This window comes from Erpetoichthys calabaricus, chromosome 16 (assembly GCF_900747795.2).
Source record: "Erpetoichthys calabaricus chromosome 16, fErpCal1.3, whole genome shotgun sequence".
Classification (NCBI taxonomy): Eukaryota; Metazoa; Chordata; class Cladistia; order Polypteriformes; family Polypteridae; genus Erpetoichthys; species Erpetoichthys calabaricus.
In genome coordinates, this window is record NC_041409.2 from 99,870,357 (window position 1) to 99,894,386 (window position 24,030).

At 41.7% G+C, this 24,030-nt stretch overlaps 1 protein-coding gene across 1 annotated transcript in view; it reads right to left on the reverse strand.

Moving 5' to 3' along the window:
• Positions 1 to 23,759, reverse strand: part of nubpl (nucleotide binding protein-like) — a 59,096-nt gene extending 35,337 nt beyond the window's left edge. The window contains exons 1-7 of the mRNA XM_028821886.2: positions 23,603 to 23,759; positions 11,466 to 11,613; positions 8,018 to 8,052; positions 7,116 to 7,206; positions 5,648 to 5,687; positions 5,465 to 5,555; positions 1,138 to 1,231 (exon numbers count right to left, since the gene is read on the reverse strand). Of these exons, the coding sequence (XP_028677719.1) occupies positions 1,138 to 1,231; positions 5,465 to 5,555; positions 5,648 to 5,687; positions 7,116 to 7,206; positions 8,018 to 8,052; positions 11,466 to 11,613; positions 23,603 to 23,728 (625 nt within the window). The 5' untranslated portion in view covers positions 23,729 to 23,759. The remainder of the gene's footprint in view (positions 1 to 1,137; positions 1,232 to 5,464; positions 5,556 to 5,647; positions 5,688 to 7,115; positions 7,207 to 8,017; positions 8,053 to 11,465; positions 11,614 to 23,602) is intronic.
• Between the last annotated feature and the right edge of the window lie 271 nt (positions 23,760 to 24,030).

Genomic DNA, 24,030 nt, shown 5'->3' on the forward strand with positions numbered 1-24,030 from the left:
AACTTAAATTCTAGCCCCAAGTGCAAAAAGTAAAGTAAGTAACTCATTAAAAATTGATGGCCTTAATGCTAGGATTATAGAAGAATAAAGCAAGTGAGTTGAAGTCATATGCAGATGAGCATAATTGTAATATTAGACCAACAACAAAAACCAGGTTAAATAACAAAGATGGGGAAGAGAGACAATAAAAAGAAAAGACGGGGTGCCAATTTGTAACTCAAACAGAATTTAATTGCAAGTCTTCTTCAGTTAGACAATATGCCACGTCTTAGTGAGGACGTCTGGACTCATCTGGAAAGCATTAGGGACAAAAGCCTTTTATTTTAGGAGTATGTTAAAGACCCCCCCACCCCACCCAACATAAACAGTAATTTCAATACAGATTTGTTTAATAAAATTTTGGGGGGGGTGTGTGTGTGGGGGGGGTTAATTACCCAAATCATAACGGATAAATTTGCAAACAGAGGAGTGTAAGAGCAGGTGTTTTTTGATGTATTCAGTCACTTCTTTTTTTAAACACAGTATGGTAAAGCGCCAGGGCAGTAATTAAAGATACAACTCTTGATTTATTGGTCGATCTACAACTTCGTCCTCACCTATAGTCATGATCTGTAGATAATGACCAAAAGAATGAGATTGTGAGCACAAGCACCCCAAATGACATTTGTTTGAAGGGTAGCTGGGCTGACACTCCATTGGTAGGGTGAGAAGCTGAACAGTTCATGAGAGGCGTCAGAACATAGTCCTCCAGATCGAGACAATCCAGATGAGATGGTTTGGGCATTTCAACCCACCCACCCACCGGCAGCAGATCCCCCTAGAGCTGTTCCAAGCAGGCGCCACTGGGCTGGGACCCAGGAGAGCTTAGAAGGATTCTCCTTCTCTCTCGCTGCTGGCTTGTAAATGCCTGGCAATCTCCCATGAAGACATGGAATCTATAGCTGGGGACAGGGAAGTCTGGGCTGATCTGCTACCATTGTGACCCTCACCAGGAAAAAACAAGAGACTTTTATTGTGCCCTGTGAGGAGCAAGCACCAATTACAGATTTCTATCCATCGCTACAATGATGGCTTCTGACTCCCTAAAGTGCAGAGTAACAAAAACAGGTACAAAAAATAAAAAAATACAACCCTTACCAGAAACAGGTATGCTCTGGGTGATGGACAACTGCACATCTCCAGTGCCAGGAGGCATGTCTATAATTAGATAGTCAAGATTCCCCCATGCAACCTGGAACACAAAAAGACAAGATCCAGTTATTTAAATAAAAGAAAAACTCGATTCAGATAAAACAGTACTAGGCTACAAAACTTTGCAGACTCTGAACGTATTTCACACCTACAGCCGTCATGTAACTACTGATGCCATCCAGCTTTACAACATAAGGCCTTATGAAGGTGATCTTCATGTAAGAGCACTTAACAGACACAGTAATCAAGTACACTTGATTTCAAAGAGTTTCAAAAATTAAATGTCTGACAAGCAAAGTGACGTACACAGGAAAACTCAGTAAGTCAGAGGTGACAACTGAAGTGACGGCCCAACAGTTTAAGATCTTCTCACACCTCTAGAGGCATGTCGACATTAAATACCCGCGATAAACCCACACAGTAGAAATACAGACCGAGACCTCCTCAGGTTAGAGCAGTGTTTCCCAAACTCGGTCCTGGGGACCCCCTGTGGCTGCAGGTTTTTGTTCCAACCAGATTCCTAATCAGCAAAAACACCTGAGAACACTGAGCTCATTTAATTAGCTGGTATCTTTTTCTTTTATTCGACATTCAGACAAGCATAGCAGAATGATTTTTACATTTATAAGACATTTAGAAATATTTTTATTTTTGCTATAGATTTAAATGCTTAACTCTCTTTTGTTGATTTTATTATATTTTGCCCTCTGTGCAGTTTTTCCACTTCGTTGTACCTTATTAATGACAATTAAAAATGAGCAGAGCAGACACGCTGGCAAACAACACTGAATAATCAAAGGCTGCAACTACTTTAGTGTCAGACTCACTAATTATTAAAAAATGGATTAATGAAACAATTAGAACACCTTGAAAAGTAGAATGAAAATCAAGATGAAAATACTGTTAAAAAGAAAAAAATACATTATTCCCATTCCCACTGTTTGGTACATTTTTTTTTCAACAAACTTAGTTTTCTAATTTCTATACTATTCCCAAAACTATGAACTTGGGAAATAACAGTTCACTTAATTAGCCCAGGAATCCAATTAAAACCAGAAGCCAGTTGGAACAAAAACCTGCAGCCACAGAGTTTGGGAAACACTGGGATAGACAGACCTGTCAGAACTGTCCGACTGCGACGATCTTACCATTTAAATTATGTCTGCAAGTAGTCATGAAGTTCAGTCAACATTCAGTGCTTCACCTGGGTATTCAATAATTCATCTAAGCTGCTTATATTATATATATTCACAGCATTTGTAGTCTGAAACACAATCTGATTGTATGGGTGGTTACCCACATGCGTTACCTGGTAGGTAACCACCCATACGATCAGATCGTGTTTCAGACTACGAATGCTATGAATGTAATTATAACTGATCTCCAGGATGTCAAATAAACGAACCATATGCCGTGGCACAACGTAAAGGGGCTTCGCCTCTGACGACGTCGTCGGATCCCCGCGAGGGGTGCAGTGGAGTGTGTACGCCTGAAGAGCCCAAATAAGGGCGAAACAAGTATTGCGTACTCTTTGCATTATTTGACAGTAAACTATGTTTTTATATCTATCTATCTATCTATTATTATATATATTTATTATATATATATAAGTGAGCTGGGGGGCTGATCGCAACCCTACAGGTTAAAAAAAAAAAAAAAAAACGCTGAAAGACTACCTTCACATTGCTCCCTTGCTTGCAGCCGATCTATCGCGCAATCCACACGGTTCTTCGCAGACTTAAGTCCGAACAGCACCTGTCAGTTTGATTGTTTGCTTCTCTCTCTCTCTGACATTCTCTGCTCCTGACGCGCACTCCTTTGAAGAGGAAGATATGTTTGCATCCTTTTAATCATGAGACGGAACTGTCAACTCCGTCTTGTCAAGGAGCACGTTTAAACTTTGAAAAAGAGACATATTTTTGTTTGCAGTGTTTGAATAAAGTTCCTGTCTCTACAACCTTCTGTGTTTCTGTCCTTTTCCCCAATTTAAATGCTTATTAGATCCTACCACGGTTTAAAAAGAAGTTCTGCAAAGATTGTCTAAGTGAGAATTTGATTTTTTCCAGTTTCAAATAATATATAACATCAGTTACCCACTGACTTAACAGAGGAGAGTTAGGATTTTTCCAGTTGAGCAGGACAAGTCTACGTGCCAATAGTGAAGTAAAGGCAATGACAGTTTGTATGTCCTTCTCCACTTTAAACCCATCTGTGAGCCCACCAAACACACCTGTTACTGGATTAGGAGGGACTGTGACACCAAGGCCGTCTGAAAGGCGTTTATATGGTGCAGGCCCAGAACATATGGCCCAATGAGATTGGAGCTCGATTGTAACTTTGCAGGTTGAGTCTTCCCCAGGAAACATTTTTGGACAATTTTAAACAAGACAGATGTGCTCAATAAAAGATTTTAAGTTGTATAATTGCATGCTTTGTGCATGTGGAGCTCAAGTGAATTCTGATCATGGCTGCCTTCCACTCATTTTCTGTATTGTTGCGTAAGAGATACTTACTTACCCACTGCACTCTGGGATCTCTGAAAGGAAGGGACTTTAAAATGTTTTTATATATTACAGAAATGTTGTCCGAGTCCTCAAGACTGATCAATATTTCTTCTGGAATTGAAGTTGGTGTGAGGTACTTTAAGGAAAATTGGGCAGATTTTGTTTGGCAAAGTTTCTAATTTGGAGGTAGTGGAAGAATTGCATTGAGGGAAAGCTAAATTTGGAGTGTAACTGTCTGTAGGATGCATAGACATTATCTCCTTATAACATATCATTCCTAATTTTTATCATGTTATATTGCTTTCTTTTCCTTTTTGTTATACATTCTTCATATCGGTTTTCAATATCAGGCTGTATCAACCCGTGAGAAAGTATTTTCCAGGAGAAATGCTGAGCAAGTTTGTTATTAGCAGAGATTTCTAGCTTTCCTTGTTAAATGATTGGTATTACAAGGGTAAATCAAAAAGTAAAGGTGAATTCAAAATTATGCAATGGATAGAAGCGGACGCAACAACGGGTTCACAAAGGCTTATGGGTAGTTTGAAAACACACAACACAGCGCATCGCCATTAGTCTAGTAGAGGCCAAGTTCAAATGACTGTGCACCATTGCTGAATGCCGAGTGAAACCTGCTGATCTTCAATGACTGCCAGACTTTCAAAGAGCGTTTCTTGCGAGCTTTGATTTTTCGGATTTTTGAATTTATTGCTACTGTTCTGACCTTTGATGACTTGGATTACGACTGGTATTGGTTAGCCAAACCTTTCTGCCTTCAGTTTTGCCTGCCTTTGCTACTTTTGATCTTTTGTTCCTCTAAATAAATATTTTCATTGATAAAGATTATCACACCTTCTCCTTTCCTTAAGCCAGAGTTTTTACAGTTTTCCCTCTCCCTAGAAGGGTATTTTTTGATATTTTACAACATTAAAAAATATTTTAATATTTTTAAGCCAAAGCCCCATTTAGATCCGAAGCAGGCCAGTAGATTTTGTGTTAGGTACGCCTTTGCTGGGCAGGTTAGGGACGGCTCAGGTCTGTTTGAAGGGTCTTTGTAGAGGCCTTACAATATTTTGGCATTCAGAGTACAATGAATCGTGATAGACAGAAAATGGACAGGCTGGGACACAAACAGAGCTGTGAGGTGCCACACCTCAGAGACCACTTGTGCTAAGAACAGACTGTACATCCAATCAGCCATACCACATACACTTCAGAACAGGCGAGGTACCTGAAGCTAAGCATGTTCAGGCCTGGCCACAACTTGTAAGCAGGAAAACCTTGGGTTGCTGCTGGAACAGGTGTTGGTAAGGACAGCAGGGAGCGCTTACCCTGTGGTCTGAAAGTGGACGCCATGCCCCAGTGCAGTGACAGGGACACTGAGCTTTAAAAATGGCGCCGTCCCTTGGATGAGACATAAAATCGAGGTCCTGACTCTCTGTGGTCATAAAAGATCCCCGAGCATCGTAAAGAGCAGGGTGTATCCCGATGTTCTGGTTAAATTGCCCTCCACAGCCTACTCATTCTGGCCCCCTAATCATCCCCTGCCTATAACTGGCAAAGTATCTCTCACTCCTTCACCACCTAATAGCTCACACGGTGGCAGCCATTTTTGTGCCAGTACACTCACCATTCATCATCCAGGTGGATGCTGCACATTATTGGTGGTTTAAGTAGCTCCCCACTCACTACATAAAGCGCTTGAAGTTGTGCAAAAAGGTGCTATATAATTGTAAAAAATGCTATTATTTTTATTAGATAGACTTGCTTACCTGTCTCAGTAACTTCTCCACTGCAGACATCACCATGAGTCCCCTCCACACAACAGGTGCAGATTCCTCAATCAGAAAGCCCATGGACATGCTGGTCGGAAGGGCAGATGAAGTAGAAATAACTGAACTAAATATCATTGGTCACTAAAGCATAAAGCAAACATCACTTGCACAAATACTTACCAAGCAATTCCATAATTCATCAACGGTCTCATTTGGTTTTCTACAAAGCAAAAGAAAAAAGAGTTTAAAAAAAAAGAGCAAAAAGTTAAGAATAAACAACTTCCATTTTTGTTAGAGCACGCCTGAACCTTTACTTTCCATTACAATGTGAACACGATTTAAAAAAAAGCAAGTTTAGATAACCTACCTACATAAAATATACTTAAAAGTATTAATGTTACGACAAAAATTCATTGTAAAATACACACCATCACTAAACATTCTGTCTGCTTTTCTTATGTGCGTTACAACTGAGGAGGCCGAACACAGGACAAGCCGTGGGACCAGATGGAGTCAGTCCTCAGGTTCTTAAGGCCTGTGCTGTCCAACTCTGTGGTGTCCTCTGTCACCTGTTCAGTCCAGGAAGTGTCACTGCTGTAGAAAGCATCCTGCGTTGTTCCAGTTTAAAAGAAGGTAGGTGTCTCTTCAAATAATGACTACAGAGCAGTGGCACTTAACGTCTCACGTCATCAAGACCTTTGAGAAGCTGGTTCTGGACTACATGAGTCCTTTTATGGTAGACCACCTGGGCACACCACAGTATGCCTATCAGAAAAAGATTGGAGTGAAGGATGGAATCATCCTCATGACTGGAAAAACCTGGCAGCCCTGTGCTTTCAATACCACCCAGTCATGACTGTTAAGGGGTACACTCAGGTGGATGTGCCTGTGGTGTCCTGGATGATGGACTGTCTGTCAGGCAGACTGCACTTTGCCAGTCTAGAAATCACATGGAAATACAGGTGTTGGACAACTTTATTACCTAAATACATTAAGCAGGGATTTAACAACAGTTTTAAATGTACTCTAATTTTCTGAAGATCTGAACTTCTTTATTGTGACAAATATACAAAAATAAGAGGATATCAGAAAAATGGGGCAAAGACTTTTTCACACCACTACATGCAGCACCCAGAAAGAAAAATATATATATAGTGACGGATGGCCGGGACCTGGGATGCCGCTGTAGCAGAAGGATCAGAAGAGAGACACTGTTCTGGGCACTACCAACCACCGGGACACTATAGGGAACCCACGGATTTGGAGCTTAAAAGCTTCACCCTGCAGGGGCCTGTGGCCGCCGCCAGAGGGTGCCTGGAGAGCTGCAGTGCCCTTAATAGCAGCATCTCTACCACACCCAGAAGTTTGTTTGTGTTTTAATTTTTAATTTAAATTTTAATTATATTTTTATTATTTGCACGTCATGTTGTTACACTGTGGACACTGAGCTTCGCAATTTCATCTATCTGTATACTTGTACATGGTTGAGATGACAATAAAGTTCACTTTGACTTGGAAACTGACAGACCAAGGATCAAGTGTGTCTCAATAAGAGATTTCTCTTATATACAATGTGTGCAAAAAGATTACAGTAAAGCTATCTCACTGAGAATAAAAACATTAGAAACTAATAGTAATGCCGACATACCAGTGGTCACTTCTGGGCTTCCACGAAGATTCATCAGTTTTGGGATTGAAGGACCATAAACATCTGCATCAAGCAGCCCCACTGTTGAATTCTGCAAAAGGAATAAAACCAAAAATAAAATTGTGCATGTTAGTTTGAAATATATAATTCATGAACACATACTGTAAGTGCATTTTATTTTAGGAAAAAGTCATTATCTGCAATGGTGAAGAAAACATCTTAACCAAAAAGATTCTCTGGTGTGTTGAAAGCAAGACAGAATGGTTTGGAATGGGCAAACTGGCATACTGGGAGCAGATCTTTTCCCCCACGACAGGTAAAAGTCTTCCTCAGGGCTAAACCCGATCAGGACACCGTTAGGGTTGCATAGGAGTTGAAAGTTTGGGAACACAGCCCTGTCGGGGGTCTTTAAAGACCACCAGAGGGTGCTGCTGGGAGAGGACTGCCCTGGTTTCTGCACGACCTGAAAAATGGGCAAGCAGAAGGACCGGAATGACTAAAGGCCTAGAAGACTGGGTCAGAACATCTCCAAAACGACAGGTCTTGTGCAGTGGTTAGTTGCTACCAAAAGTGGTCCACGAAAGGACATCTGGTGAACCAGCAGCAGGGTCATGAATGCCCAAGGTGCATTGAGGTGCACTGGAAGTGAAGGCCAGCACATCTGGTCCGATTCCACTGGAGAGCTACTGGAGCACAAACTGCTGAAAAACATAATGCTGGTAATGAGCAGAAAGGTGTCGGAACACACAGTGCATCATAGCTTGCTGTGTACGGCAGACCACTTAGGACACTCCCGCTGACCCCTGTCCACTGCTAAAAGCACCAACAATGGGCACAAGTGTAAGAACACAAACTATTACAAAACAAAAATTTAAAATAAAAAAATAAAAAACAGTATTTACCTTACAAACTGCTGCCAATCCAAGAGCCAGGTTCACTGCAATGCAAGGTAAAAGTTAGTTTGTTAACGCGCTTAAGCTCAATAAAGTTAAGTAAAAACAATACTGAGAAAAAAAAATCAATTTAGCCCCTCATTCTAATTAATATAAACACTAAACACAAGGCTCGGCGACTTCCACATTACCCAACACAAACATTGACAATTACCACAGGGCTTAAGTCTTTCTTGTCCTTACACTTGATGACAACCATTTTGCTTTTTTGTCACTCAGCTAATGTGAACACCACAATGATGAAGCTTCACGTGACCCAAGTCACCAGACATATCTCGGCTATTCTGTCATACAGTGCAGGATCATCACACATCAGTTTCACTATCCGTGTCCATGTCTGACGACCAGTTCACATCCTCATCACTATCACTCGATTCGAGCAATGGTTCAGTTTCAGTTTGTTCTTAAACGGATTTTTCATTTGCCACTGTGTTCTTCGATGACAAGGTACCTCAGAGTTACCACAAAGAGGCACAAAGCATAATATTCATATACTTTTGCAGTATGATCTACTAAATGGCAGCAAATTACTATTCAGGCCTAACACTCTAAAGTGTATCGTTATATGTCACCCCGAGTTCGACTCGGGCTTAGCTGTAAGATTCCGAGCCTGAGTCATGCTTGTGACTAACAGCAAGGAGGTTAACCTGTCACGTAGAAAATCAAAGGTCATGACCCTCTGTGGAAACAACCTGGGACAATGTGGCAGCTGCCCTAACGATGGGAAGACCAAATAGTAGTGATTGTAAATAACCAAGATGGAGGAGACACTGGCACAAAATATCTAACTACAATAAAAGTGAGCTTCAAATCGGAAAACTCATATTTAAATAGGAAAAAATGAGAGCCAGAACTCTTGGGGGTGACGGGACAGACAAAACATGAAATAATAGATCTAACTCCTAACACAGAGCAGCACTTGCATAATTCCCTCTCCATCCATCCATCCATTTTCCAACTCGCTGAATCCGAACACAGGGTCACGTGGGTCTTCTGGAGCCAATCCCAGCCACATTAAATTTCTAGGTAAGTGACATTTGGGTTTTTTGGTTTTACTTTTACAGTTTGCAAATTAGGTGAGTTGACATGAAAGCTTGTGTGTGTGCGGGCACCTTTCCTAGCATTTAAATAACTTTTATTGGGAATCTAATTTGCCATCAAAAGAAAGGTAATTCCACAAAATATACAAGACTAGCCGTCCCCCATGATTCTGCCCATGTAGTAGTGTAACAGGAGAGTGAGGAGGCCTCACCTGGCTCTCCAGTCCTGACGTCACACTTCCCCCTCCCCTCGGCCCGCAGCCTCTGTCTCGGATTAATGCAAATATATGGCTCCTGCAAGAGAACTAGGATTCTTAGTGCGATGAGGGTAGTCACAAAATCAACTGAAATGTTCAAGCAAATTACAGAAAAAAAAATTCGATCTATATCTGTAAAGTAGTTCTCTCGTGAAAAGCGGATACACATACACAGAGAGAGAGAGAGAGAGAGAGAGAGTGTGAGAGAGAGAGAGAGAGAGAGAAGAGAGAGAGAGAGAAGAGAGATGAGGTGACCCCTCTCAAGATAAATCTGAAGTTGTAAACTAAACCATATTGAGCATAAGAAATTTGACAAACGAGGGGAGACCACTCAGCCACTCAACCTGTTTTGTTTAGCTAATAGTACTGAACATTGAGTACAGTATTGAAGTGGCACAGAATACTTCTCTGTTTTAAAATAAGCGAGTTTTCAAACTTGCCAATTCTTCCAAACGGAACATTAATTGAGATATCTCAATGAAGACACAGCTGCCCTGACTGACTTTCCTTGAAGAGAAATCTCCCATATTTCAAGAAAATTGGTACACTAGTTGTTTCATGTGGTCAGACACACAGACTGACATGGTGATGTCAGTAGGCACTTTTCACAATGTAAGTGAATGCACTTTGAAAGAAAACTCAAGATGGCGTAAATTACGGAGGAAGAAATACATTCCTGTGTTATTGTTAGGAGTCCCAGGACACCCAAGTCCCAAAACGTTGCAAAAGCACTTCTAATAATATCCACTAGAGGGGGATATACTGCCAAACCCTGGCTAGATGAACAAGCAAACAGAGAATCTTTGTAAAAATGAAAAGGTTTTATTCTTCACAAAAATTTTGTGTCACACAGAGAAGCTCCATAGAGCACAATGGGAATAAAAGGAAAAGTACCACTTCCGGTTAAAGTAAAAACCCCAAAAGTTGACAGAAATCTTCGTTTTGTACCTAATACTTGTATGCAATATTTAGATGACCAAAGTGAAAGTGTTCTCATGTCATCACGTTTACACACACACACACACACACACACACAGAGACACATCATTCCAAAATGGTATTTTCAGACTCAGGGAGATCTAAAACTTCAAGATTCATCAAAATCTCGAAAAGGAATTTTTGGAGGATTCCAATACTTTTCCTATATGAGAAAACTAGGGAGGTCTAAAATGTTGAGATTCATCAAAATCTTGACATCGAATCTTTGGACGATTATAATACTTTGAATTCCTTAATTCAAATCCTATTATGTGATAGCATCTCCTGTTAACTTCTGTTCTGTACTTGTAATATTTTTATTTTACTATTATATTGTACTGAGGATTACATGTGTTTTGTTCTCTGTATTGTATTGATTCCCTTTCTTTTTTTTTTGACACCCACTGCATGCCCAACCTACCTGGTAAGGGGTCTCTCTTTGAATTGCCTTTCCCAAGGTTTCTTCCATGTTTTTCCCTACCAAGGTGTTTTTCGGGAGTTTTTTCTCATCTTCTTAGAGAGTCAAGACTGGGGGGCTGTCAAAAGGCAGGGCCTGTTAAAGCCCATTGTGGCCCTCCATGTGTGATTTTGGGCTACTATACAAGAATAAACGGTATTGTATTGTATACTTCATATATGGTAAAGTAATAATGGAGTTTCATAGAAACAAGGAAGTCAAGCAAAGTCCCAATACAGTAATCCAGAAACAATCAAAAACAAACCATGAAGGTCAGTATCTGAAAACTAACAAAGCAAAGTAAACCCACCAAACTCCGAGATCGCATTCACAATGAACCACCAGGAACTGTGGAAGACCCTCAGGATTTACATGGCACAGGGCAGTTCTTGGTCCCACCTCTTGGGGGAACCACCCACAAACCACATGGAAAATAACCTGGGTAGCGTACATACACAGACACAATCAAAAACAAAGACTACTAATGCAAATACTCAACAAAAGTAACATTAACATAAGTAACAGAATTAAAAATGAATAAAACAGACTGAATGAATACATCTGAAACCCAGCTGGGTAGGAAATCTGGCTAAAACACAATGTCCTTCCTGTGGGTCTCCACAACTGAATCAAGAACGTTAAATGTCAAGAAAGCCAAGGCTCACCTGCTGTGGTCGACTTCCCAACACCTCCCTTGCCCGAAGCCACTGCGATGATCTGCTTGACCCCTGGCATGGGCCTTTGCTTTGGTAGTCCTCGCGCCATGAGTTGCCGCTGCCTTTCCTGTGCAGACTTCCCGGTGGAAGAAGACGACTAAGGAAAGAAATTTTTTTTCTCCGATCAAATTTTTATTAGTAGAAAGACAATAAAATATAATAACACACACACATCAAATGGAAAACAAATTTAAAAAAAAAACTCAAATGGAGACCACCCCATACAGGTTTATTTGAATGGAACAAGGCCAGGACTGGCGTGATGTGCCCAAATTTTCTTTTTTGGCTAAGATTCTTGCTGCTGCATTCTGGACTCACTGCCCCCAATTGATGCCATTCTTAGACAGACCAGTTAGGAGTGTGTCACAGTGATCTGCTTTTGTATCTGTTCATTAACTTTAATAACATCAAACTGTTTCTACTCAATGGGTTGCCATGTACATATCCCTAGGTAAAATGTAGATATATACTGGATATATTTATTTTTACATAAATACCAGGCGAGTCAAAATTAAGTTAACATTTGAATGGCGGAAACAATTTTTTCACAAAACATTCTTCATACGTGCAACATGATTTACAGAAATGTCTCAACCTGTTCGCCATCATGATCAACATGTGGACTGTATGTGGCACATAAACTGTCCACAAAAATTGTATACAAGTATATCCATAGGAGTACCATTAGTTGTTCTGTTGTCTTCCTCAATGTACAGTGGAACCTCGGGTCACGGCCGTAATTCGTTCCAAAACTCTGGTCATGACCCAAACTAATTTCCCCCATAGGACTGTATGTAAATACAATTAATCCGTTCCAGACCGTACGAACTGTATGTAAATATATTTTTTTAAAGATTTTTAAGCACAAAAATAGTTAATTATACCATAGAATGCACAGTGTAATAGTAAACTAAATGTAAAAACATTGAATAACACGGAGAAAACCTTGAACAACAGAGAAAACTAACATTGTAAGAGTTCACACTACAGCCTTAAAAACCGCTCGCTGTGAACACTTTTTTTGTTGTTTTTAAATGAGTTTTAAGCACAGGGAAAAAATAAAAATTGGAAAAATCCTTAATTTATACAAAAACTAACCATAAACAACCAAGAAAACTAACCTTGCATGAGTCGAGTTCTGGCATGAAGGAAGTGATTATGAAGAACTAGCCACTCGTAGAAGGATAGTTTTGCAGCAAATCGCCGTGAATCCTCCTGGCTTTCTCGCATAACATCGCCTCATTTACGCTGTCCCCTGAAAGTTGCTTCTCGTTCAGCCACACTAGCAACAGTTTTTCCACCTCTTCCAGCACTTGAGGCCTCTGCTTGGTTAACACTGTAACTCCTTTTGCAACATCAGCTGCTTTAATGGCCTCTTTCTGCTTTAGAATAGTCGAAATCGTAGATTTTGACTTCTTGTATTCGGCGACAAGATCAGTAACACGAACGCCACGCTCATACTTTTCAATAATTTCTTTCTTTAATTTGATTTCAATTTTCTTCTAACCTTTCTACTCACCAACACTACCACTCTTCACTTGCTTAGAGGCCATGGTTAAATTGCAAAATTAATGCAAAAGCACTCGAAATGGAGCACAAAGAGCGAATACACACGTCTGACTGAGAACAATGTACAGGGAGAGACTGCACACGTGCAGAAATCATCGGCGTGTATGAACTGGAAGGGAAACTGGCTTGTTCGTCACCCGAGTGAACAGATGCAAAAGTTTGGCAAACTTTTTGGTCATAACACAATTTGTACGTGTTCCGAGACATTTGTGACCCAAGGTTCCACTGTATAAATATTTTTAATTAGAAATCCTTTACCTGATAAGAGTGCGGGATTTTTTTTTGCACTTTAGTGGTTGCATTTTGCTTAACAATACCTGTTTGATTTTGTATTTAGTATATTTACACTTATTAGAAATGATCACAGTATTAATTAATGATAATAATCCAAATAAACATGGAATGGCTTTGTTTTTGTTGCTTATTCTGTGGAAAGCAGCCTTGGGTTGCATGTAAATCAATGATAAGGTGCTTTATAAATACAGTTGTTATTATTATCACAACTAATAACCTGGTGCTCAATACCACCAAGAGTGCGGAAACGGTGATTGACATTCACAACCAGCAGTCAGAATCTCTGCCATTAGATAATAAAGATTCTGCACTCAATAGGGTGGAATCCTTCAGATTTTGGGGTACGACTGTCACAAACACTCTCTGCTGGGACATTCACACCACTTCCATCACTAAGAAGGCTCAGCAGCAGTTGTACAGGATGGCACAGGGAAACGGGAAATTTTCAATTGATGTTCAATGCATGAATAAACACATTACAAAATACATTTAATGATGAAAAGTATTGTACATGATATGCAATAAAAGATGGCAAACAATATTCATTTTAGGTTTTGAAGAAAACATCACGAAGGTGTTGTCCATTTCTCCGTACACATTCTGACAGCCCTTAGTGGAAATTCTGCATTGCTCAACATAGCACAGAGATTTCCTCTTCAGTCCTCCTTTTTTGTTCAGCAATGGTTGCAGGACATGTGCGGTACATTTGGCTTTTAAGATGTCTCCAGAAAAAAAAAAAAAAAAAAAAAAATTACAAACAGTAAGATCTGGGGGTCTCAGAGGCCATGGAATGTCACCGTTGCGTGACGTGACACACCTTCCAAACAATCGTCGAATAGCTACCATCGATTGTCAAGCAGTATGCAAAGTGGATCCATCTGGGGACTTCTTTTTTATGGCTGAACCCGTTTCTTCAAAGTTACGCACCCATGTTGAATTTAATCCATTTTGGAATAAGGCTGTAACATAACAAAATGTGGAAAAAGTGATGAAGCGCTGTGAATACTTTCCGGATGCACTGTATAAAAGAGGCTTTCACAGCGAATGCTTGTTGCACACTCTGCTGCTCCATTATACCTAACTAGCTGTGTAAGCCCGGGCTCCTAGAAACCATGGATTGTGGCACTTCAATTAATCAATCAATCACATCAGTTGTGCATTACCAGCTAAGCGAATTTCTCTCTCCTTGGAGATTTCGTTTTGACGATTTGCTCGCCTCGCTTGTGTATCAGCAGCTAAGCAAGTTTCTCGCTTTTCTCTGTTGTTTCACTTTGGCGACAGAGTCGCTTTCTTTGAGCTTCATGCTGCAGCCTCGCACACCCTGGCCGGACAGACAGACAGACAGACAGACACACTTCCACGCGTGGACGTTTATATACAAGATGGTGAAGAGTTCTAAACAAGGTCACATTGGTCCCAAACAACTGCTGATGCCCCAGGGCCACCAATACCTAGTTCCAAAATTTCCTGTTTCCTTTCGCCATCCTGTACTTTTACATCAACTAAAGAAATTCAGTAACTCCCAGCCAACCCTGGCATGATTTTTACAACCCTGGTGTAATTTTAGGGCAGAGTGGTGGCTCAGAGGCTAAGGATCTGCGCTGGTATCCCGAAGGTTGCCGGTTTGAATCCCCGTCACTGCCAAAAGAGATCCTACTCTGCTGGGCCCTTGAGCAAGACCCTTAACCTTCAATTGCTCCAGGGGCGCTGTACAATGGCTGACCCTGCGCTCTGACCCCAAGGGGTATACGAAAACTAACACATTCCTAATTAATTCCTAATTCCTAAAAGGCGAAATAAAGTACAAAAAAAAAAAAAAAGCCAGAATTGAAAGTCTGATCACATTCTCCACTGTGGTCTGGTTTGGTTCAGCAGCGGCCCACTCCAAAAGTAAATGACAGTGGGAGAAAATGCTTTGCTGTGCTCTTCCTTCAGTTGCAGATCACAAGGATCACCCCAGACATCACTTGTTCCAAAAACTCCCCTGTGGTAAACGCTTTACATCAATTCACACTAAAACTAATGAACAACTCAAGTCGGTTTCTTTCCCAGAGCCATAGCCCTCACAAACCAGTCACTGGGCCCGTCTGCCCCGCTTACAAATGCATTCTCTCATATACTGTACTAAGGTCTGTGTATGAACAGTATATGGACATTGTCGCACATGCTTGTCGGAGGACCTCCTTATTACAGGCTCTGTCGAGGTATATAATAACCCACCGGGACGAGAGGGGGCACAATCTCTAGCAGTCTTATCTCCTTTTGTCCCGGCAATTGACTCCGCCCCTTCCAGTTCAAAAACTATAAAAGTCAGAGATCCTCGGAAGGAGGCCTCATTTCTGACAAGGGCAACCTACCATATGGAGCTCAGCTACCACCGTGCTTACTACTGGCTAACTGCCGGCCTAAATACAAGTACCTTATTTTTGAGTGGATTTCCTGCTTTGTGCAACAAGCACACCAAACAGCGTTTGATTTTTTTTTTTTTGTTTTGTCTTGTACAACAAACGGGAAGAACCACTTGACACCCCAAATTTTTCTAACTTATGGAGCCGTCACTCTTGCACCCTGCCAAAGCATGCATTCATGTGTAGCGGCCTGGTGCCGTCAAAATGATGGCGATTTATTTATTCGTTTGGTGGAGATTCCAGGGACACAACCAGCCTTGGCTTGACCCAACACACATACAAGCAGAGACAAAAAAGCAACCGGCAATAAAACAACAATTAAGTAATGTATTAAACACTAATAAACGAAATAGAACTACACGCTAAACAATCCCACCCCAGTTCCCCTTACAGCGACGTACAATAAACACAAACAAACCCCAAACAAAAACCACTCACTATAAAGTCCATGGAAAACGGCAACTGATGAAATGCAGTGATGGGGGCAGATAGTCCAGAGGTCAGCACGTTGAATGGGAATGTAAAGATCAGTCCTAACCGAATATTTCTTGATGAAATGAAGACGGGTGAATGGGACCAGGAGCGCTCCTTTCTTCGCAGGTCGACAACAAATCCAGACAGACCATAGCCCAAAACAAGAGGCGATCCAAGACAAAAACAAGAATCCACAGGTATCAAATCGGAAGGCACACAGACAGGAAACTCCAGACACGAAACACAAAAGTCTTCTCCTCTTTTGGTATCACTGGCCCTCTTTTAAATGTCGCGCTGGCCTCCTTGTACCCAGCAGCCCCTGCTCCTTCATAGATGACCAATAAGAGCCACTGCTGGGATTTGAAGTTTCAATCCCCGGTAGCACAGCTACACGTGTGTGTGTGTGTGTACACACTATACACTCGCACATCTCCTTTATAACAGCACTATTCTGCCACTGTTTATTTATGCATGTTCATAAACTTACCACACATGCGGGTCAGGGGATCTCCTCACAGGCTTGACCGAGGTAGGCGATGACCCACTAGGGCACAGAGAGGGTGAAGTTGTTAACATTTGTAGAAGACCAGACCCCGGGCAGACAAACAGACAGACACCGTATGTCCTAAACACACACGTTTATTTTCACCAATCCTGCACACAACACAGTGCCTCCAACACTAGTACTCAGTCCTTCTCTTTCCGCCTCTCCTCTACTCCTTTCTTCCCAAGCTTTGTCTTCCTCCTCCCGACTCTGGCTTTGAAATGTAGTGAGACAGCCTCCTTTATAGAGCACCTGGATTAACGTGTGGCAGAAGTGCTGCATGTCCAAACTCTGGAGCTGTCCAGGCGCCCCCTGGCGGTGGCCGCGGACCTCTACTGGGCTGAGCCTCCAAGCCCCAATTTCATGGCCCCGATGTAAGCCAAGGGTGCTGCCCTCTCGTGTCCCGGGGGAGGTACTCCTGATAGTATGCCCATTCTCTCGGTCTCCTCCTGGAAAGGGCGTCCCGTCCAGGCAGGATCCTCGGCCGTCCATTACACATTCTCTTCTCCTTCCCTCCCTGCAGCACCAAGAAACCACCCAGTAAGGGCACTTAGCCCCGCCCCTTCCAGGTCACATGATACGAGAAGCTCAGCTGCCCAGAAGGAGGCGTCTTTTGCACTCTGAGCGACCCGCCGGATGGAGCTTTGGTACTCGACCTTCTATCTGCAGCAAAGAGCCGAATACTTTTCTTGTTTTGTCTAAGAAGCCGTTTCTTTTTGCTGGGCTATTTTAATGAAAACAGGGTGACCCAGTTAGTGCCCCCCGACTTTTCATTGGATTCATGACCAGTCATTCCTGCACCCAGCTAGTTATTTATGTTCTTGTTTTTGGTTATAAGCTGCTCCAATGCCACCTAAGCTAAATTCCTGGCGACTAAAACAGCGTTTTGATTCTGATTCCACAGAGATCGTTTTTTTTTTAAAAACACATTTATAAGTGGCTCCTTCTCTTATTTAATTTAAACAAGATGCACAAAATGCCCATGAAACCAACACTCAGCTGACTGTGGACCTGAAGAGTTTAAATCTTAATGGAGGTGAATGAGAAGATCACCTGAGAATCCGTGAGAGTCCTTCAGGAACGAGAGCGGTCATCTGTTATGGGACGCGTTTAGATGGCGGAGGCCCAGCTTTTGAAAAGCAGTGAGAAACTGAGAGCTGTTTGTCCGAGGTACACAAAAGATCCGACTTTGTGTGCCAAGGCCCCATTACGGTATATCAACTGGGAACAGGGGGGCTGCTCTTAGAATAAGAAAATCTTCCAGACTGAAGAATACAAAGATTTTCTTTCTTTCTTTCATTTGCTCTGCTCCCTTCAAACTTTCCCAAATGTTGCTCATTGTTTCCCCCAGAGAGCTGGCACGACTGAAGTCACCCGGGCCCACAAAGAGATCAGGGGGCTGCTTCCTTGGCGAATTGCATTTTCTGCATCCTTGGAAACGGGCTGCGCGGAGGTGAAGGGGTTGTTGCAGGAACTGAAATCTCCGCGTTTGAATTATTTAGATACTTGGAGGATGGCTATAGGACTTCCTTTAAACACTGAACACAACAGGTTATGGTCTTCAAATTCTTGAAGGAATTAGTATCTGTATGATTAGGGGTCAGTGCTGGGGCCTGTTGCTACTCCTTTTCCCATCCATCTTTATTCCGTTTATTCATTTCAGGCCCACAGGGAGACAACGTCTATCCGTGCAGCCTTGAACGGGGCCTTAGGCTGATCACTAAACAGCCAATCGACCTCAAAGCCCCGTCACGCTACATGAATTTTCCAGCAATTTGCAGTCACATTCTTCATTTGGATAAACACAGCAAATCAGCAGCAAGCTCCCATGACTGCTTGACATCCCCAGCCACTCTGCAACTTAACTTGACCACATTCATTTGTTTGGCCATTCTCATCTGTGTTCTTTCTCTGCTGAACCAAATTGGGCAGTGTGGCGGTCCGGCTTGGCTCCATGCTTCCTTGTCGTTTCCAGGAGCCTCTTTATCCCAAAGCCATCGATAGTCATGAACCGTACATCACATGCAATTTATGATATGCGACACGGGATATAAAATCAATATGTATCAACACAGTTGGGACACAAATGTGATTTCTTTAGGGTTCATCTGACTCCCAACACTACTGTATCCAGCAGGGGGTGCCAACTCCCTGGGAATGAGTTCTTTCATGATTGCGGCGTGTTACATAACCTGAATCTATATAGATATAAAACAAATGGCGATACCCCTCCCTAGTGATACGGTGGTAAGAAATCACACAAGAGAAATAACTTAGCTTTGTTTAACTCTTTTAGGGTGGATGTCGACTTTTGTCTACACAAAGGGTTGAGGGGGGATATCAGGGCAGAGGGCGAAAGAAAGCTGTAAATTTTAATAAAAGTCAACGTTAGGTTACAGGTAGATCCCTCTTTGCTCGGAGGACTGTTAGACTCGTTGACTTGATGTCGAAGTCCTGCGTGTGTGTGAGTAGTGTACAGTAAGCAACGTCTAGAATGGCATCGACATCGTGCAAGAGAGCAAAGCAAATGCACAAAGCCAAACGCTCTGTGCATCTATATACACTGCCTGGCCAAAAAAAAAAAGTCGCCACCAAAAAAAAAAGGTCACACACTCTAATATTTCGTTGGACCGCCTTTAGCTTTGATTACGGCACGCAGTCGCTGTGGCATTGTTTCGATAAGCTTCTGCAATGTCACAAGATTTAGTTCCATCCACTGTTGCATTAATTTTTCACCAAGATCTTGCATGATGGGTGCACCACTTCATCTGCCTCTCTTCTTACCCTGATGCGCCCATCACTCTGGAACAGGGTAAATCTGGACTCATCAGACCACATGACCTTCTTCCATTGCTCCAGAGTCCAATCTTCATGCTCCCTAGCAAATTGAAGCCTTTTTTTCCGGTTTGCCTCACTGATTAGTGGTTTTCTTACGGCTACACAGCTGTTCAGTCCCAATCCCTTGAGTTCCCTTCACATTGTGCGTGTGGAAATGCTCTTACTTTCACTATTAAACATAGACCTGAGTTCTACTGTTGTTTTTCTTCGATTTGATTTCACCAAACGTTTAAGTGATCGCCGATCACAATCATTTAGGATTTTTTTACGGCCACATTTCTTCACGAAGACGATGGGTCCCCACTATCCTTCCAGTTTTTAATAATGCGTTGGACAGTTCTTAACCCAATTTTAGTAGTTTCTGCAATCTCCTTAGATGTTTTTTCTGCTTGATGCATGCCAATGATCTGACCCTTCTCACACAGACTAACATCTTTTCCACGACCACGAGATGTGTCTTTCGACATGGTTGTTTAAGAAATGAGAAGCAACTTATTGCACCAGTTGGGGTTAAATAACTTGTTGCCAGCTGAAAGATAATCGCCCATGCAGTAATTATCCAATAGGAGGCTCGTACATATTTGCTTAGTTAAATCCAGGTGGCGACTTTTTTTTTTGGCCAGGCAGTGTATATAATTCCATGGCAAGCAAGACGCACGCATGACAGAGCCCCGCCCGCAAACTCTAACACTCCTCCCACCTCCATTACCTTCACATTGTTTTCCGTTTATTTCTGATCCCATTCAACAACTATACGGCGACATTGACTTCTCAACTGTGACTCTGGAACAACTCAGTACGTGAGCTATATTAAGCGTCACCAGCGAAGACTCGCTAAACCTTAATGAACAAGTACCGAAACATCCCTACTGACGAAGTAACTTTCACCAGCGTTGCCTCCATCGTCACAGACGATCCCACAGATCAAGTTTCATTCCCCGAAAAATTTCTTAACAGTCTTACTCCCACTGGCATGCCTGTTTGGACAGCATCTTACAGCTATAAGAACAACAAAACGAAAAACACTCAGCGAAACACTCGAAAGACACGTGGTAAACTGTTATGATACGGGTCTGTTGGGCTGCATCTGCTGGAGATGTGTCACAGAGCAGCAGCCAATCAGCAACAAGGAGAAATGAATAATACTCTCGGATTGGCTACTTTCAAACCTCCCGCCTCGGAGTACAGGGGTACAGTATTTCACCATCCCAAGCTGCGTTTTCCTCTACGGTTGCTTTGTGTTCTCTCTACAGTACTAAAAAATGTATACACTATTATATTTTATATGGAAATTTAGCTGAAGTTACGTTAATATTTATGTTACAAAATGGGTAAATTATATTGTTCTTAATAATCTGGCATTAAAACACATGAAAAATTATATAATTGACACAAAAAAAAAAAAACCATAAAAAAATTGCGGAGGATATTTGCGGTTTCTGTGGAGAATTATTAATTTGGTTCTAAGGAAAAATCTGCGAATGACTGAGGCCATGAACTCTGAACCGCGACTTCACTGGGTCGACTGTATTGAGAAAGATCATTTTAACCAGGAGAAAGAATAATGTGATTGTCCGAGCGTTTCCCTCTAGAAATGTACCTTGTGGACGCTTCTACCTGCGGCTGCAAAGCAAATACGTGCGCAGGGCTGACAAGAGGGCAGTCGACCTGCGGAGACTACCTGGTTAAGGGTTTCCATGGCCACATAAAACTGGATCATTTGAGAAGAAATCTCTCTCTCTCTGTTAAAAGATCAGTTTGGAATTTTTCAAGTCAAAGTTAATTCTTCAGAAACAATTTGCCAGCCGAAATTGTGTTCTAAAAGTCAAATGTTTTCTATAAATGAAAAAAAAATAATTAACTTGCACACACTGGCACTTTACATTGCAGTCTATGGGGCACAGAAGAAAGCCTTAAAGACTTACCAAATTCAGCTATTTTACAAAGCAAGACAATTGTCGAGGACTGATCCACAACTTGTATAAAGTATTTCACAATTGTGTGTAATCACATGGCGTGTTTGAACAATAAAACACCATTATGCGATTCAGCCATTTTAAAAGAAGTCCAGCTGTGTACGACTGCTCAGCACTTAGTCATCAAGCACAACAGCCTTTCACTGAATAAATAGGATATAGTGGGTTGGATGGATGGATGGATGGATTCTCTTCCCCTTTTTATTCTAACACCGGGTCAGAGGGGTCTGCTGGAGCCAATCCCAGCCAACACAGGGCGCAAGGCAGGAACAAATCCTGGGCAGGGCGCCAGCCCACCGCAGGACACACACAGCCGCTTCCTCAATTTAAATGCTTATTCTAAAATGTTACTAATTAGGTCCTGCCAGGTTTTAAAAAAGTTTTGCACAGATCCTTTAAGTGAGAATTTGATTTTTTCCAGTGTTAGATAACACCCACTGGACTAATTCCCTTCATTATTTTAAACAATTCACTCAGGTCACCTCTTCATCTCCTGTAAAGGCTCAGCTCTTTTAATCTTCCCTCATAACTCATCCCCTGTAGCCCTGAATCAGCAGAGTTGCTGTTCTCTGGACCTTTTCTTGTGCTGCTATGTCTTTTTTGTAGCCTGGAGACCCAAACTGCACACAGGACTCCAGAATCCCTATTATAAATTTTCATATTTATATGGTTTTGGTAGTTTCATAGTTTCTTGCGGTTTTGCACTGATAGGTTGGCATTCAATTTGTTGTAGTTGTGCAATCACAATAAAGATCTTCATTTATTCATACCGTGCATGCGTATGACTGATGTAATAAGAAACAGAGAAGCAGTATAATAGTATGATAGTGTGTGGTGCACTCATCGTGGACTTTGAGGTCAGGGATGGTGAAGATTTCCCAACTTTCCCAGGAGGAAAACCAACTTTTGGAGGCATTGAAGTTGAAATTTCCTACTTGGTGCTCAGAAATTCCAACTTCCCAGTTCAAATGGAACACAGCACTAGCCAAGTTAAATGAGCCATTACCTTCCCAGTTTCTGTGTTTTGGTGTCAATGCAGAATCTACTAAACTAAGTTTGGGTTTTTATTATAACGTACAAAGGAGTTATAATTTGTTTAACTTAACAACGATATTTTCATTTTGACTTTCATTCCACTTTTCCAAGTGTTCTGGTTATTGAACCCATTATTTATTAATTAGTGGGCCTGATTCTGACGTAGTTGCAGCCTTTCATTATTCTGTGTTTTTTTGTCTGGGTGTCTGCTCTTCTTGCTTTTAAATATAATTATTAAAATTGCAATGAAAGGAGCAAACTACACAAACAGGGCAGAATAACAGAACAATAACAAAAGAGAGTTAAGCATTAAAAGCTACCGCGAAAATTGACATATTTCTAAATGTCTTCTTACTTTTTTCTTTGTTAATTAGTATTTTTTCTTTATTCTTTTGTAAAGCACTTTGGAGCTACATAATTTGTATGAAAATAAGCTATATAAATAAATGTCGTTGTTATAAATGTAAAACTCATTCTGCTGTGTTTTTCTGATTGCAGAAGAAGAGAAAAAGGCCCAGCTAATTAAATGATATCAGTTATTATCAATTATCATCAGTAATTGTGAATCAGCTTGGAACCAGTACGTCGGAGTGCTATGTACTAAATAAAAGCTTAAATAATCAGAAAACCTAGAAAAGAGGAATGAAAAGCACGATGGTGCAAATCTTAAATAACCAGGTGTAGCAGACACACACGGTTACGACACTCGAATACAAACGTAGCAAACGTCGTTTAGTAATTTTTGGATTGACAGCAAAACACAAAAACTGGGAAATAACAGCTGACTTAGTTCAGGAGGGACGAAAGAAAGCCTGCAGCACTGGGGGGCTCACACACACAAAACTGACCTTGAAGACCCCCTTGTTCACATTGCACTGACCCCGCTTGTCATAAAACACCAGCCTCTTGCAGCACCTCCCTCTCTCGGCGACATTGAGGATGCCTCACCTCGGCACGACAAAGCTGTTTTCGGACACATACGGCGGGACCACCCACCGGCACGCTCGATTTCGTCCATCTCCATATTCGCGTGTAAGGCTGAAGCACTTCGGTGCAGATCCGCATCAACGGCATGTTTCCCACTAGTTCCGGGAAAAACAAGGGCGCGCGCTGATGACGCATGAATGGACCAATTGGACTCGCTCTGGAAGGCGTGGCCAGGCGGGGCTAAAACGTAAGTCAGGCCGCAAAGAAGTAAGAAGGCGGAGGAGGACGTTGGGAGCATGCGTCGAGAGCGCGTTGCCACTCCCACCCCACGACAAACCAATTGGATTGGGACCCGAGTAAGCGAGTTGAATGTTTTTTTTATTACTATTTATACATTATATGATTATTACAATACATATAATACAATATATTCAAAGAATAACCTGATA